General features: G+C 50.6%; 1 protein-coding gene across 1 annotated transcript in view; it reads left to right on the plus strand.

Annotated features, from left to right (window-relative positions):
- The first annotated feature begins 6 nt into the window (after positions 1–6).
- AXIN2 (axin 2) overlaps positions 7–14,551 on the plus strand; it is a 23,049-nt gene continuing 8,504 nt past the window's right edge. The window contains exons 1-4 of the mRNA XM_029960100.1: positions 7–870; positions 6,834–6,974; positions 12,307–12,409; positions 14,272–14,514. Coding sequence (XP_029815960.1) covers positions 47–870; positions 6,834–6,974; positions 12,307–12,409; positions 14,272–14,514 — 1,311 coding nt within the window. The 5' untranslated portion in view covers positions 7–46. The remainder of the gene's footprint in view (positions 871–6,833; positions 6,975–12,306; positions 12,410–14,271; positions 14,515–14,551) is intronic.

Genomic DNA, 14,551 nt, shown 5'->3' on the forward strand with positions numbered 1-14,551 from the left:
CTCCTGGAGCAACTGGGAGCCCCTCTCCCCGCCGAGCTCCGGAGCCATGAGCAGCGCCGTGGTCCTCGCCCACCTCCCAGACCACAGCAGCAGCTTCAGGGAAGACGCCCCCCGACCCCCTGTCCCGGGGGAGGAAGGAGAAGCACCATGCCCGCAACTCACCAGCTCGTTTCTCCCAAAAAGCCAAAGCTTCAAGGCCATGCCGGTGCCTCCTGCCCCGCGGAGGAATGAGAACGGACTCGGGGAGCCGGAGGGCAGCGCGTCCCCAGACTCCCCTCTGGCCAGATGGACCAAATCCTTGCATTCCTTGTTGGGAGATCAAGATGGTGCCTATCTTTTTCGGACCTTTCTGGAAAGGGAAAAATGTGTGGATACCTTAGACTTCTGGTTTGCCTGCAATGGCTTCAGGCAGATGGACCTTAAGGATACCAAAACTTTGCGAGTAGCCAAAGCTATTTACAAAAGGTACATCGAGAACAACAGCATCGTCTCCAAGCAGCTCAAACCTGCTACCAAGACCTACATAAGGGACAGCATCAAGAAGCAGCAGATAGATTCCATCATGTTTGATCAGGCACAGACTGAGATTCAGACTGTGATGGAGGAAAATGCTTACCAGATGTTTTTAACTTCTGATATATACCTCGAATACGTACGGAGTGGAGGAGAGAATCCCGCTTACATGAACAGCAACGGACTGGGGAGCTTAAAAGTTGTCTGTGGCTATCTCCCGACCTTGAATGAAGAAGAGGAATGGAGCTGTGCAGACTTTAAAAACAAGATCTTGCCTTCAGTAGTCGGACTATCCAGCAAGACGTTGAGGGTTACAGCGAATGTCAGAGCTACGGAAACGATCGAGAATGGATACAGGTAAGGGACCCCCCTGGAAATTGTGCTTTGTTTTAACTTTAAAGACTTTGAGAGTGGTTTTCAGAAGGCTGGTGGGGTGGGAATCGAGGGGGGCTGGGAGCACTGCTGCTTCTCCATACCTCCAAACACTGGAATTTGGGGGGTGTTGGCTGAGTGTGGGTTTTTTTTTTTCCTCCTCTGCAGAGGAAAACAAGATTCTGTGCTCTGAAGCCCTATTGGCTCTTTCAGTTCTCTTATAGATCAAAAACTTCATAGCAGCTATGTCCTCCGGACATACGGTAATTATTGGTTCAACTTTCAAACCTATTAAGAGCAGTAGTAGAGTGGATCATAGAGACACATGAATAATGTAACCTACTAGTTCCCCAACTCCACCATCAACCGGTGTTTAACGATGTTGGTTATGTGGGAAGCAATTGTGCGGTCGTGGAGGAGGAAATGTGTGCAGTCACTGCATCAAACTCTGCAACTTGGGCAGAATCAGCTTTTATTTTGACTCTGTGTGTGTGTATGTGTGTGATGTGCAGCCTCTCCATCGTGTTGGGTGTTGGTGTCGTGTCAAAGCCATCTAGGGTGGCTCTGAGCCAATGCGTGCAGGAGGATGCTTAAAATTGGAGTGTTTAAGGTGGTAGAGGCATTCCAGGTGTAGAGCAGTAGATCTTAGGTAGGTCTTTGGTGCTCTCTTGTTGGCAGTGAGCTCAGTTAAGCTCGTTAAGAGGTGTTTGTGTCAAGTGGGAGCTGATGAGGACGCAGGGACGTTGTGTGGTGACAGGGTGTCCTTGTGCCCTGGTCCCGGGGTGCGTCTGCATTGCCAGACCCTTCTCTTTTGTTGGAAATGTTGGTGGCACAGCAGTGCGAGGGTGAGAGCCATCTCGAAGTGAAGGGGGGGATGGGGAAGAGAGACTCTGATGAGCAAATGATGAGTTGTATAATCCTCTGAAAATGTATTCTTTCCTCTCCCCACCCTTGCCATAAATGTGGATTGTTGAATCAGGGCTGAGAGGAGAGGGCTCTGCTGCAGATGTGCGCTCTCCTCCGCCGGCCCGGGAGCCTGGGGGTTGGTATGGTGAGTGTTTGACATCTCGTTTACAGGAATTTTGAGAGTGTGTCTGTGATTCATGGACATCAAAGGGCATCAGGCTTCTCCCGGGGAGGCTTTGCTGGAGCGCGCCCTCCTCTCCTGCCCCTGGAGAGCTTCCAGCTGTGCCGGGTTTCCTGGTGCTGAGCCGTGGGGCACTGGGAGGCTCCCGTTGCCCGGGAGGGTGCTGTGGAGCCAGAGGCCTCTTTGGTCCTCTCCCTGCCCTGGAGGCTCTCCTGGCAGCAGAGGGGGTGGAGGTGCTGGGCGCAGGGGACGGACAGAAGGGATGCGCTGCATCCCGGCACGGCCTCTGGACCCCTCCTGCTGGGGGGTGTGCGGGGGGGCAATGCTGGCAGCTGGTCTGTGGAGGACTTGGGGTTTGGGATCCTCATCTCGTGCCTGAGTGTTGCTGCCTGAGCATCTGCTGTTCTCCAGAACTTGGTTTGAACTGCTGCCCTTCGCTGGCTTTCCAGGAGGGGGATGTTTGATGCTTTTATCTCTGAGCCTTTGTTGGGATTCAGAGCTGGAAGGGTTTGGCTGTATGTTCTACTAGAGCTGCAGGCCCTGCTAAACCCACATGTGCCTTGTCCAGGAGAGCTCTTGCAGCGCTGTGGCTGCTTGCCTGATTAGTGCTGGGCTTTTTTCCTTTCTTTTTTTTTTTCTTCCCTCTTTCTTTTCTTTTTTTGTCCAGGGATTAATGCAGCTTGCTCCTCACATGTCAGATCTACCCTCCTAGGACATTAGGTAGTGCGTTTTGCTTTGATCACCTTCTGTTGAATTTCCAGGAGCTTTTGCTCTCCATGGGGCCAAGAGATCTCAATGCAAAGAGAGGGAGGTCAAGCTGAGATGCTGCTCAGTTCCTCCCCGAGCGATCCGTTTGTGAAGCCACTTGTGCGTGCATGTGCTCCAAGCTGATGAGCATATGGATGGGTTATCTCTCATCACTCAGCATTTAGGATCGCGTCTAGGATTGGAGCTGAAGCTTGCACAAAGTCTTTCCTGGTGAGTGGCCAAACCACACCTCCCTCCTCGTGTGTGTGATGGAATTAAGGAATTTCTGCTCAGCGTGCTCTGGTTTTGAAGGGCTGTGCAGGCTCTGGCCATTCGCTTCGGTGGGTTTCAATGTGATTATCCCAGCGAAAGCCGGGAGCGCTGGGCTGAGCCCACCTGATGGTGGGAGCAGAGTGATCTCAGGCCAGCCCAGTGTTTGGATGGGAGACCACCTGGGAATCCCAGGGCATGGAGTCACGGCCAAACCCCTGGCAAACAGGAGGGCGCAGAAACCGGACCAGTTGAAAGACTTTGCTTGGCCCCAGCACCAGTGATGGACAGGAACAGGAGATGTGAAAACACAGCGTTTGCACCTGGGTGGGGAGCAGGCGAATGCAAACTGCTGGTTGTATATTTGGCGCCCTAATACGGGGAAGATTTTAAATGCAGAACCTCCCCCTTGTCCTTCCAGGCGACTCCCCTTCCCTCTGGGCTGTGGTGTGGTTAAAACTGGCCTCCCCACGCTGTGCTGGACCTGGCCCCATGCTCCAGGAATTCCAGCTATTATTTATACGCGCTTCTAAATTTATCATGCACGACTTTGTGTACACAGAGGGCTCCTCTTCCTTTGCAGTGCCGCTGGGTAACGTGGTTTTGTTCAGTCCAAGGTGGACTCATCTGCCTCCCATTAGGGCTCTAACATCAGTGGCACTGGCCTTGCTTGGGGAAGGCTGGGGCTTGCAGATGGCCTTCTGCCGGCTCCCAGTGCTTCCTGGCCTTTGAAAGGACCCGCCGGTGCAGCTCCTTGTGTGTGAAGTTATTGGAACCAAGTTTGGCTTCAATTATCAAACTAAATGATGCCATTGTAAAGCTATGCTCCAAGCAGTGTTCTACAATTAGAGCATGGAAGCTGTGATTAACATAGTTGTGTTAAAATATACTTTTTTTTTTTTTTCAGGTTTGTGCATGTGTGGGTTTTTTTTCCTTTTTTTATTTTAATGTTTTTAAACCCATGCTTGCCCAGTGATGTTTGTCCCAAGAAAACACTTAATGAGATTCAATTTTGCCTCCAACTGCTCCTTGTACATTTTCTCTCTCTCTGTATAAGTCTGTGGGTTGACCTGCCTGAGTGCTTTCATTTCTAAGAAGCAGAGTTTGACAAGAAAAAAAAAACAACAAACAACCCCACTCTCTGAAATTGCACCCTCATAACAGGGGCTACAAGCAGGAGCCCCTGAAATTTTCATGGCATTATAATACCTCTGATATGGCCATTGCCTAACATAGCAGAGAGAGAGTTACATGCTGTGTGTCATCGCATCAAGATAAGAATAGGCTGAGAAACATCAGACATTCTCCTTGAAGCTCCAGAGCAACTGCTACCTGACAGCTGAAAACACTTTGCATATTGAGTTTGGAGCTGGGCTGTGTTTGTGTGTGCAGCATCTGTGGCAGGAGACCACCGCTTTCCCTGGAATTTAAAACCCTCGCAGGCAACTTGATGCATCTGGGTGCAATTACTGGAGTAAGGTGGTCAAATTAAAAAGGGGAAAAAAAAAAAATTTAAACTTAGCGAAACACCCCCCACTGGTTTTCTTGAAGGATGGGGGGGACTTCTGTGGAGCAGTGTTGGTTGAGGGAGGGGGGAGGACTTTAAAAATATGTCAGCTTTAGGGGTTTGTTTTTTGGTTTTGGTTGTGGTTTGTTTTTTTTTGTCCATGAGGTGTTGGTAGGTGAGTGATGCTGCAGCCCAGTACTGAGGGGAAGATGAGTTGGTTCTGGCCACTTTCTCTAATTCTATCTTTGGGCACACCTCCTCTCCCTGTGCTGTACCCATACAGACCCGCTGCCTCCGCCCCCAGTCAGCCTCCCCAGCAGTCCTGCAAGAACAACATGGCAAACCAGCCCTCCTGGAAGAGACCAGGGGTGACAGGCACCTCCAGCAAGGCCATGGTCCTGTTCTGGGGAGCATCCTGCACCCCTGAGTGTTGTGGTCCTCAGATACACTCTCAAGACCTGAGATGGTTTCAAATCAAGAAAGCAGAAGAGCTGCATCCCTTACATGTTGACCCAAAAGCCCACCAAGGACCTAGGAAGGGTCACTGGGCCTGCACATCCCCCTGAACCAGAGTAGAAGCCTACGTGGTTTTTAGAGGAACTTTCTTGTAGTAGTAGTGGGATAACTTTGCTTTCGCCCACATGTGGAATTAATTTATCTTTGAAGATTTAACTTCTTTCCTGTGGCATTCCTTACTATCTCTTTTTTTTTTTCTTCTTCTTCTTCTTCCCAGATATATATTTTTTAACATCTTGATCTCCCCATCAGAAATGCCTTGGCCTCCTTGGAAAGGAATGCAGCCCCGGCTGGGCTGAATACCTGCCTGCAGCCAGCCCCTCGCCGCTCATACCAGAGGCCCATCTTCCCCACTGTGCTTCCCTCTCCTTTTTCCCTTTTATTTTATTTTTTTCCTTTCCTTCCCCCCCTTTTTTTTTTTTTTTTTTTTAGCTTAAGCCTTTGTGGAGGCTCCAGTGTTTGGTGCTAGGACCACAGTGTGCCTGGGTGCTGGTGAGGGATGGAGATGGAGAGTGGGGAGGTGGGAGGACATTGCTGTCACTTAAACCCAGCTGGTCCCTCCAGCCCCAGGGGGGCAGGGAGGTGGAAAGCTCATTAAAAAAAAACCTGCCAAGCCTGCTGGCACATTCCTTAGGCCCCCAAGTCCTGGGCAAGTGGCCCTAATTATTAAAATCAGCAGTCCTTATCAGATGACAAGGCCTTTTGCTTTGATATACAAAGGCAGAAGCTTAACAACCCCATCCTGCCCTGGAAGAGGAACAAAATGTGCACCTTAACATGTGGTTTTCAAACCTCCCTGCATAATCCCCTTATCACCTGGCAAGATATGTATATTGATCCTGGCTGGGAAGTTGGAGTGATGGGAGGCATTGGGCAGGGGGGTGCCCAAGTCCCACCCCATGCAGTGACCCTGCCATGGTGACCCTGCCACACTCCATCACAGCCCGTGTCACCCGTCTGCTCTTGGGTGCTCAGCTCAAAACACCCAGGCTGGGCTTTGGGTTTGCTTCTCCAGGTGAAGCCAAAGGTGTTGGTATCCATCACCCACGTGCCCATTAATGCAACCTGCTGTGCCTGTCCTCACATCCCCATCCTCCTCTTCCCTGTGCAACCCTATGCACAGTAACACAAGTTGGACAAGCAGGAGGTTCTCCTAAAAGCTGGCCTTTTTTTTGTGTGTTTTTATAATGCCAGGAAGGTGGTACCCAGATTTGGGAGGTCAAGCCTGGGACAGCAGATCTCAGCCCTGTCCGTGCCTCTGACACATGGGGGCCCTGCCCCAGGAGTTCCAGGCAGTTCTCCTGTTTCAGGGAACTCGGATACCAATAACTTTTCATTCCCAAAGGGACCCTAATTCTTGTCTTCACAGTACACTTAAGCATCATTAGCTGGTTCCTCGTGGCTTTCAGTGGGACTTGAGCTGTGAACTTCTTGGTCTTTTCCCTGCTGATGCCAACAGCAAAAATCCTGCTGACCTCAGCAGTGCAGCACCAAGCTTTAAGGGCATCAAGCTTTAGGTTTTAGAAGGTATCAAAGTACTTAGAGGTCCTTCCTGGGATTTCCTGGAGCACTTTATAAAACGCTAAAAGCAACATGTTTAAAGTTGGACTTTGAGTGTGTTTAGACAGAGGGTGTCCTGGTTTGGACAGAGGGTGTCCTGGTTTGGACAGAGGGTGTCCTGGTTGCTGTTGCCCCAAGAAGTGGATGGTTGGTTTGCTCTGAAGAGGTTGAACAGGCAGTGAACGTGGTTCCCATGAGCAGGGTGCTTCCATGAAGCCTGAGACTGGCTGGTAGCTCAATTCCTGTTCTGCTTGTCCCTAGGTCCTTCAAGAGGAACGATCCTGTTAACCCATACCACGTGAACTCTGGCTATGTCTTTGCCCCAGCGACCAGCGCGAACGACAGCGAGATCTCCAGTGATGCCCTGACGGACGACTCCATGTCGATGACGGACAGCAGCGTGTAAGTACCTGCTGCTGGTCCTTTTGGGGTGTGCTGATGCACTGTGGGGCTTAGGGGAGTGATGGGTCTGGGGTCATCACCCCACCCCTGCTCCTGGAGGTGTGTGCAGGGCACGGCAGCCTCTCTCCTCATCCCGTCGCCGCAGGTATCGGATGCAGTGGAATAATGGATCCCTCTATTGCCATTTTGCAACTGCAGCTGAGCAAACATGTTTTGCCCTCACTGATGGTGACTAACCCGAGGAGTGCATCTGCCTGAGCCTTTGTCTTAAGGCCAGGCTTCCTTAACTAGTTATCAGTCATCAAAGAGAAGGAGATTACTTCCTGTAGGAAGTACTTTCTGTAATTAACGTTTGTCATTAATGTCAGAAGGTACATTAATAGGGCCAGTGACCTGAAGGGGCAAATAGCTGCTCGTTTAGTGTGGCTGGGGCAGTCTTCAAAGAGCCGTTTGAGTGGAGCTGCATGGATCAGGTCTGGGTGTTTCAGGAGCACAGGGAGGAGAGATGATGCTGTGGCTGAGCCCAGGAGTTGCAGGATCTGGCTTCTCCTGGTTGCTGAGAAGCGTGCAACTGGGAGCAAGGGGTTTGACTGTCAGTTTGCTTTCCCCAGCGGGAGAGAAATGGTGCTTTTGTGTCTGTAAAGGAGACAGTGAGGCTCACTTAGTGCTTTTAAGGACCATTTTCTTCAGCTGAGCAGAAGGCAGATGTTGCTGTTTGTGTTTCATGATCTTCACTTAAACTAGTGCTCCAGAAAAGCCCACCTGTGAGCAGAGTGCTGCATTCCCGGTCTTAATCTTGAAACTTCTCCAATGTCTCTGTCAGACATGTCCAGTGGTCCCTGTGTACTCCTTGGAGAGGCTTGCATGCTGGATTTTTAAAGTCAACATGTGTGATGATACACAACGGAAAACAGGATTTACCAAAAATCCTTGATGCATAAACAAAAGCTTCTTTTTTTTTTCCCTTAAATGCACATGTGTGTTTTGAACTGATATTACAGAAAAAAAATAGTTTGTTGTCCCACCAGATTCCCCTATTGAACAATATTGGCATTAAATAAAAGAGCTGAATCATAGGGTGACTTCTTTATTTCTTCTTACTGGCTCTGGTTGTATGTGATCATGTGTCAACAGAGCATTCATTGGGTTAGTCATTTCTGGACCAGTGTAGGGTCACTTGGGATTCACAGGGCTAGGATTATACCCTCTCTTCACAGCAATGCCAATTGTAGGCCTTATACAGATGAGAGCACTGAGTGAGAAATAAAGTGCATGGTGGATGAAAGGCTTAACTGAATCGCTTTCAGCCCATTGTTAGTCCAGGGGAGCTTAGCGGGGATGAGAGGGCAGCAGCCCGCTTTGAAATTTGCTTGAACAAGTGAATAGGAGCTCCCCATAAAGCAGCGCCTGAAAGGAGCTGCCTGTTTTTTCCTGCCATAACAATGGCCCGCGCAGGCTGTGAGAGTTTGGGGAAGCTTGGCTGATTAAACTGCCCGCAGCTCCAGGTTGGGGGGCGGCGGGAGGCCTGGGGAGGTGGCAGAAAGGAATATTTCCTGCTGCAGAACCGGCACCCCCTTCCCAACCCCCCCGAGCCACGACCAGGAGCACACCGGGAGTGTTGGGTGGTTCTCTTGGAAGTGGGAGAGGTAAGCTGGCAGGTTTGGAGGCTGGGCTTAAAGTTAAGGCTGATGTAAAACTTCCTTTGCAGAGGCGAAGGGCTGATGCCAAGGTTGCAGGGGAGCAGTTGGGATTCACAGGCTCTCCTGGCACATGGCTCTGCTGGATGCTGGAGATGCTGGGGGTGTGTTGGGGGCACAAAACCCCTCCTGGGTGAGCCCAGGTGCTACCCCCTTGTAACTGAGTTTATTCTGTTCCATCAGTGTGAATGCAAATTACTTCTTTTGGCTTATATTGGTATGAACTGAAGAGGAAAAACTTGTTCTGGAAAAGTCTTTCAGACATGGCAATAAACTGTTTTTTGGGTTTTTTTTTTAAATAAATCTAAATCTGAACTGCACTGGAATTGGGAGAAATCTCCAAATAATGCATAATCTGCCTTTTTAATTTTATTCCAGATGCCAGGGATCAGTCTGTCCCTATATATATTTTGTAATAGCCACAAAGCATCATGCAAATTTATATTTCCATTTCTTGATTTGGGGGGTGGGGGGTGGAGGAAAGGGGATTTTTTTTTTTTTTTATTTGCTTATATCTTATTTATGGATTTACTTTGGACACAGGGGAATGCTGCTGAGCAAACTTCAAATATTACCTTATCTTACAAACCAGGCTTTTGATGTTGGCAAGATCAGAGGCTTGTTTCAGAGCCGTTGCCAAATGAAGATGGGAGTGAATGCATATGCGCATGAGTCTGATATTTCAAAGCAGCAGTAAAACTACATTCAGGTTAGGTCAGGCACATCTGAGTCAAAAGGCTAAGATAATTGGCTCAGCTTAAATGGCAGCTGACTGGGTGGAAGACTTCAAACTAGTGTTTCCCCCAGAAACAGATTGGCTTAGCCCCAGCCTGGTTAGCTGAACTGTTTATAATTAAACTCTACTATTTAGTGCCTCAACTCTGTAGCTCTTCAGCCACAGCTTTTAGTAGCCAAGGAAGTGAGTGCAAATGTTGGCTGTTGGAGCAGGGGGAGAGGTGGCACCTGGAGAGCTGGGCTTAGTTAACCCTTGTCCTGCTCTGAACCCTCTGGCCAAGCTCAGCTCTTTAATTTCAGAGGTGCTTTCTCCTGGTTGGGGGAATCTGCTCCAGCATCAGGATTCCCCCTGTCCCCCATATCTCCTGCTGGGCTGATCCTGGCTCCAGCTCCATTTATTTGACCCTCCTGCAGTCAGGGATCACTCGTTGGTCATCCCTTTGACACTGGCCTTGCCCATTTTCCCCGTTTTCTGTGAAAACAAAGTGGCTGCTAAAGTCCCTCCCCATTCCCCAGGCTGACTTTCCCAAGCTGCTCCACTGCCTTCCCATCCCAGAGAAATACCTCTGGGTTTTTTTAATTCTGCACGTTGTTACAAGTTGCAGAACTCTTCTGCCAAGGCAGGGCTGTGGAAGCAGAGAGCAGGAGGTTTGATGTGGGGCTCTCCTGTGCAACCAGAGGAATTTTAGGGGGAAGGAGCAGTTTTTGTATCAACCTGAACGAGGGTAAATCTCAAGTAGAGGAGCTGTGCTGTTGGGTCAGTGTTGCTTTTCCTCCTCCTTTACAAGCCACCCTGCCTGGGAATATCACAAGTCTCTGTTCCTGCCCCATAGCTTGTCCCAGGACTGTCCCTTTGGGCAGAGATGTCCTCCTGGAGCTGGCAGCTTGAAGGAGATGTGCTCCCAGCTTGGTGGCCACAGCAGAGGGGTTGGGGACAGCATCTTGTCCTTGCAGACCTGGAGGGAGGTGGGCAGTGCAGGAGGGCTGTTATCCCTGGTCATGTCCTTGGGTGCCCTGTGGTGGTGGACACACGGGCCTTCAGCTGCTTCCCTGTTCCTCCCAACTGGCCTCTTGGACTGCCACGGATAGAGGACACCTCCTCTTCCATGTGTGTTAGTGGGATTAATCCCATTTGTTCATATGCATGTGACATGCTCGTGCTGGCATTTTTACTTACTTTTAAAATACTTGTTTTCCTGGGTATTCCCTATATTGAAGGTCTTCCCTAAGAGAGCCTTGTCTTGGTAAGCCTCAGTTAACAAAGGCATGTCTGAAGGTAGAGGTTGTTTGCTTTTCACCTTAGAATTGCTTTTCCCCCATCCTCCCCCAAAGCTAAGGCATGTCATGTGCCCCAAGAACTGTTGCCCCGTGGGTTTGTGGAGCAGAAATGCTCGGTGGCCTTTATGGAGAGCGTGGAGAGGTCCTTGGTGGCCACCAGCGGCTGTGGTTGGTGGCCATGGCTGGCTGTGTTGGCCTTTGTGTGCTGGGCTGCTCCCCCAGAAAGGCCTCAGAGCCCCACATTGTGCAGTGGGGACATGAGGACAGTCAGCTCCTTTCACTTGCCATGTCACATGCACTCATAAACCCTGTCCAGAGGAGGCTGATGTTCATCTTGTGGCATCAAGGGCCTCTTCTGTGGTCCCAGCATGCTCGTTTTTCTTACAAAAGTTTTTCCAAGTCTATTAAAATGAAATTGTTCTGATCCTTCACTCCAGGCTTCGCAGCTTAATCCTGCTCATTAAAAACAATTTTATGGCAACTGGATGCTTTTTGGCCAAGATCTTCACAAAGCTCTGCCCGTAGCGTGCCTCAAACTTGGAGTGATCTGATCCTCCTCCTCCTCCTCAAGACAAGGGACGTGGTGTTCTCTGGGAACACTTCTTGTCTCTGGCTGTGTGTCGGCGTGTGCCCACCACCCCTGTGGCCACGGGAGGGGACGCTGTGCCACGTTGGCTCCTGTGGCAGCAGCGTGGGGCCGCCGCTGTCTGCTGGGCTGCCGCAGCTCCTCCTCGGGCAGGAGCTATTTTCTGTGCTCAGGAGATGAGTCAGGTGTGGGGGCAGGTGGATGAAAGGGCCGGGACTGGAGATCAAGGTTATTCAGCCAGTCTGAGGGAAGGGGTGGAATTAGACATTCAGGATCTCCAGGCATGCTCTTCCGGCTGGCCCCGCTGTCTCTGGAAGGCCCTTTAATCCTAACTGGGGTAATTTTTTGTGTGGCTGGGTGAAGGTGCCTGGAGCTGGGTGTGCAGGGGGCTGTTTCCTCTGGAGCTCCTTGCCTGGTCTCTCTCCTTGTGGTTTCCTGGCCGGGAGCAGTGTTGGCTGAGGGGAGCAGTGTCCTGGCCAAAGGGTCCATGCTCATGCCTTGAGGTGTCCTGTGCCGGCCAACCTCAGGGCAGGAGAAACATCCTGGATCTTAAGTAGGGGTAGAGAGGGGGAGCAGCCTTTGGGTGGCCATCCATCCCCATCCTCTTCCTTCTTGTTTCCACTATGCCAGCACTCCATGGGCTGTTTCAGAGCTTGAGGGACATTGTGGTCCTAGAGTGTAATTTGGTGGGGAAGAAGCAACAAAAATAAAGGTCAGAAGCAGAAGCCTGGCGTTCGAAGGGCCTTCCTGTAAGATACCTTGGAAGTGAAGCTGATGGGATCTTTGGGTGTCTTCCCATGCGGAGTTGCCTTCAGCTTTTGAGCTTTTGCTTAATTACTGCACATCCATGTAATGGTGACACAGGCACTTCCCACACCGCCAGATATTTGAGGCTTCAGGTGACATCCAGAGGGCTCAGCACCTCTGGGAATGAGGGCCTGCAGCGTGGCTGGGTGGTTCCAGGGGGGATGGAGAAGTGTCTCAGTTAGAGCATGGGGACAGCCCTAGCTGATGGTGGCCTCTCTTCCATGTGCAGAGATGGGATCCCCCCGTACAGAATTGGGAGCAAGAAGCAGCTCCAGCGGGAAATGCATCGGAGCGTCAAGGCCAACGGTCAAGTTTCTCTACCTCATTTTCCGGTGAGTTCAGGCAGGAGCTGCAGGTTCTGGGTGGGTCGTGGGAAATGCTGGGGTTGGGACCACGCACATGTGGAGGGAAGGGAGCAGGGGAGGGGAGCGTTTCCATCCCAAGGTGATGCCAGAGCAGAAATGCTGCAAAGTGTTGGGCAGGAGCCATGTGCTCTCAGCATCGTTCCAAAAACCCGCTTGTGTACAGTCACATCTTGGTCCTTCCCTGAAACCAGGTGCTAATTAAGGCTCTGAATTTGTCCTTCTGGCCTAAATCCAAGTGGAGATGCCCTGGTTGGGTCTAGTGAGGGCCTTGGCTCTGGCCATCACCCTGACACCTCTGCGGTGCTGAGCGGAGCAGGGCTTGGCCCCATGTGCATTGATGGTGGCCACCAAGAGCTGGTGGGGAGCAGGATCTCCCAAAACAGACATTGGCAGCAGATCCGTGCCTGGCTTTGAGGGGATCTGATGTGTGGTGTTGCTCTGCTCTTGAAAATTAACTCGCTGACTTGCTAATTCAGTTGCCTCGCAGACTCCCCGATTCCTGCAGTGAATAAACTGTTTACACAGACAAGTATAAACTTATCTTGTCTTCAGATTAATATGCTAAAATTCCTCTTTCTGCTGTCTTAAGCAGCAAGAAGTCATAGATGATATTTCTGTTGGAGGGGGGGGTTGGTTTATGTGGTTTTTCTTTTTGGTATTTTTTTTCCCCTTCCTTCCTAAAGAAAGTTCTATAGCCTGAGCTTGTAAATTAGATTATTTTGTCCCAGGGCGTGCAAATCGACTTTCTCTGTAAGGCAGTGCTTTGATCAGGGACTGAATAGAGCCAGCTTGTGTAAGAGTGACAATTTCCAGCAGAGTGGCCTTTTTCTACCCTCACATCATTTCTGGAGCTAAGTGGTTGCCGGAGAGAGGCCCCACCTCATCTGGTGGGTAGTATGTGAAAGAGTTGGCAGTTCAGCTTTCTGCTTTTGGGAGGGGGAAAAGAGGGAGAGTGGGGGCAAGGAGTGGGGTGCGTGGGGATGGCAGGAGGGAGGGCAGAGTCGAGTGGGTGGTTTCTTTTTCCTCTTTTTTTTTTTTTTTCCCTCCCCTTTTCCTGCCATGTTTGCTTCTTTTGGCAGAAATTCGCGTTTTGCCTTTTTATATTCTGCACTTGATTTGGAGATGTTCCCTTTTTCCCTTGATAGATCTGCTTGAGGCAGCCAAGCTCAGCAGTGTAGCACCGCTAGCCTGCAGCAGCTTTCTTCATTTTCTGTACAAAGAGATGGAGGGGGGGGGAAGAGATCTAGGACACTGTTGAGACAACACTACCTCAAAGGTGCCCAGTGTGTAGCCAGGAAATAAATTACCAGCACTTCTCTGATCTGCAACCGTTTGACTTCTTTTTTTTTTTTTCCCTTTTTTTTTTTTCTCCTTTCCCTTTTTTTCTCCCCCATCTTATTTTTTTTAATTTCCAACTCCTTTCTGTTTATACTCACTTTATTCCTTTAGTTAAAGTCTCTCCCTCCCACCTCAGAGGTTTTTTTTTTTTTTTTTTTTTTGATGTTTGACAACAGTCTTTGAAGATTTTCTACTTCAGAGTAGCTACTGATGGGCTGGTTGTACTACAGAGAGAACAAGCGGGGTTCCTCAGAGTGCGACCAACTGCTCCTGCCGAAGGCAAACGCTGGTGGGGAGGATGTCACTCCATGAGGCCACAGCACTAGCTCATAAAAATCCAGAGCAGACCATGCCTAGTTGCGGTCGTCTTTTCATCCAAACATGGAGACACAACAAGCGTAGCGGGGCCGGCGATGCCGCTGCGGCAAAGCGCCCGCGCCCCGCGCTGCCCGCTAAACATGCCTTGTGCCTTCTGTCCCCGCTCCTTGTAGAGGACCCACCGTCTTCCCAAGGAGATGACCCCGGTGGAGCCAGCTGCCTTCGCCGCCGAGCTCATTTCCCGGCTGGAGAAGCTGAAGCAGGAGCAGGAAACCATGGACTGTCTGGAGGAGAGGCTGCAGCAGATCAAGGAGGTAGGAGGATTAGCCTTCCCGGGGCTGGGCAGAGCTCCACGTGCCACCTGGCTGGGGATGGGAGTGGGTTGGGAGGAAGGCATTGGGATCGCGCTGCAGTTCGTGAGCTGGTGGGGGGCACATGCCCCGCCGGCTCCTC

Source organism: Manacus vitellinus, unplaced genomic scaffold, assembly GCF_001715985.3.
Source record: "Manacus vitellinus isolate BGI_N305 unplaced genomic scaffold, ASM171598v3 scaffold_24_pilon, whole genome shotgun sequence".
NCBI classification, from domain to species: domain Eukaryota; kingdom Metazoa; phylum Chordata; class Aves; order Passeriformes; family Pipridae; genus Manacus; species Manacus vitellinus.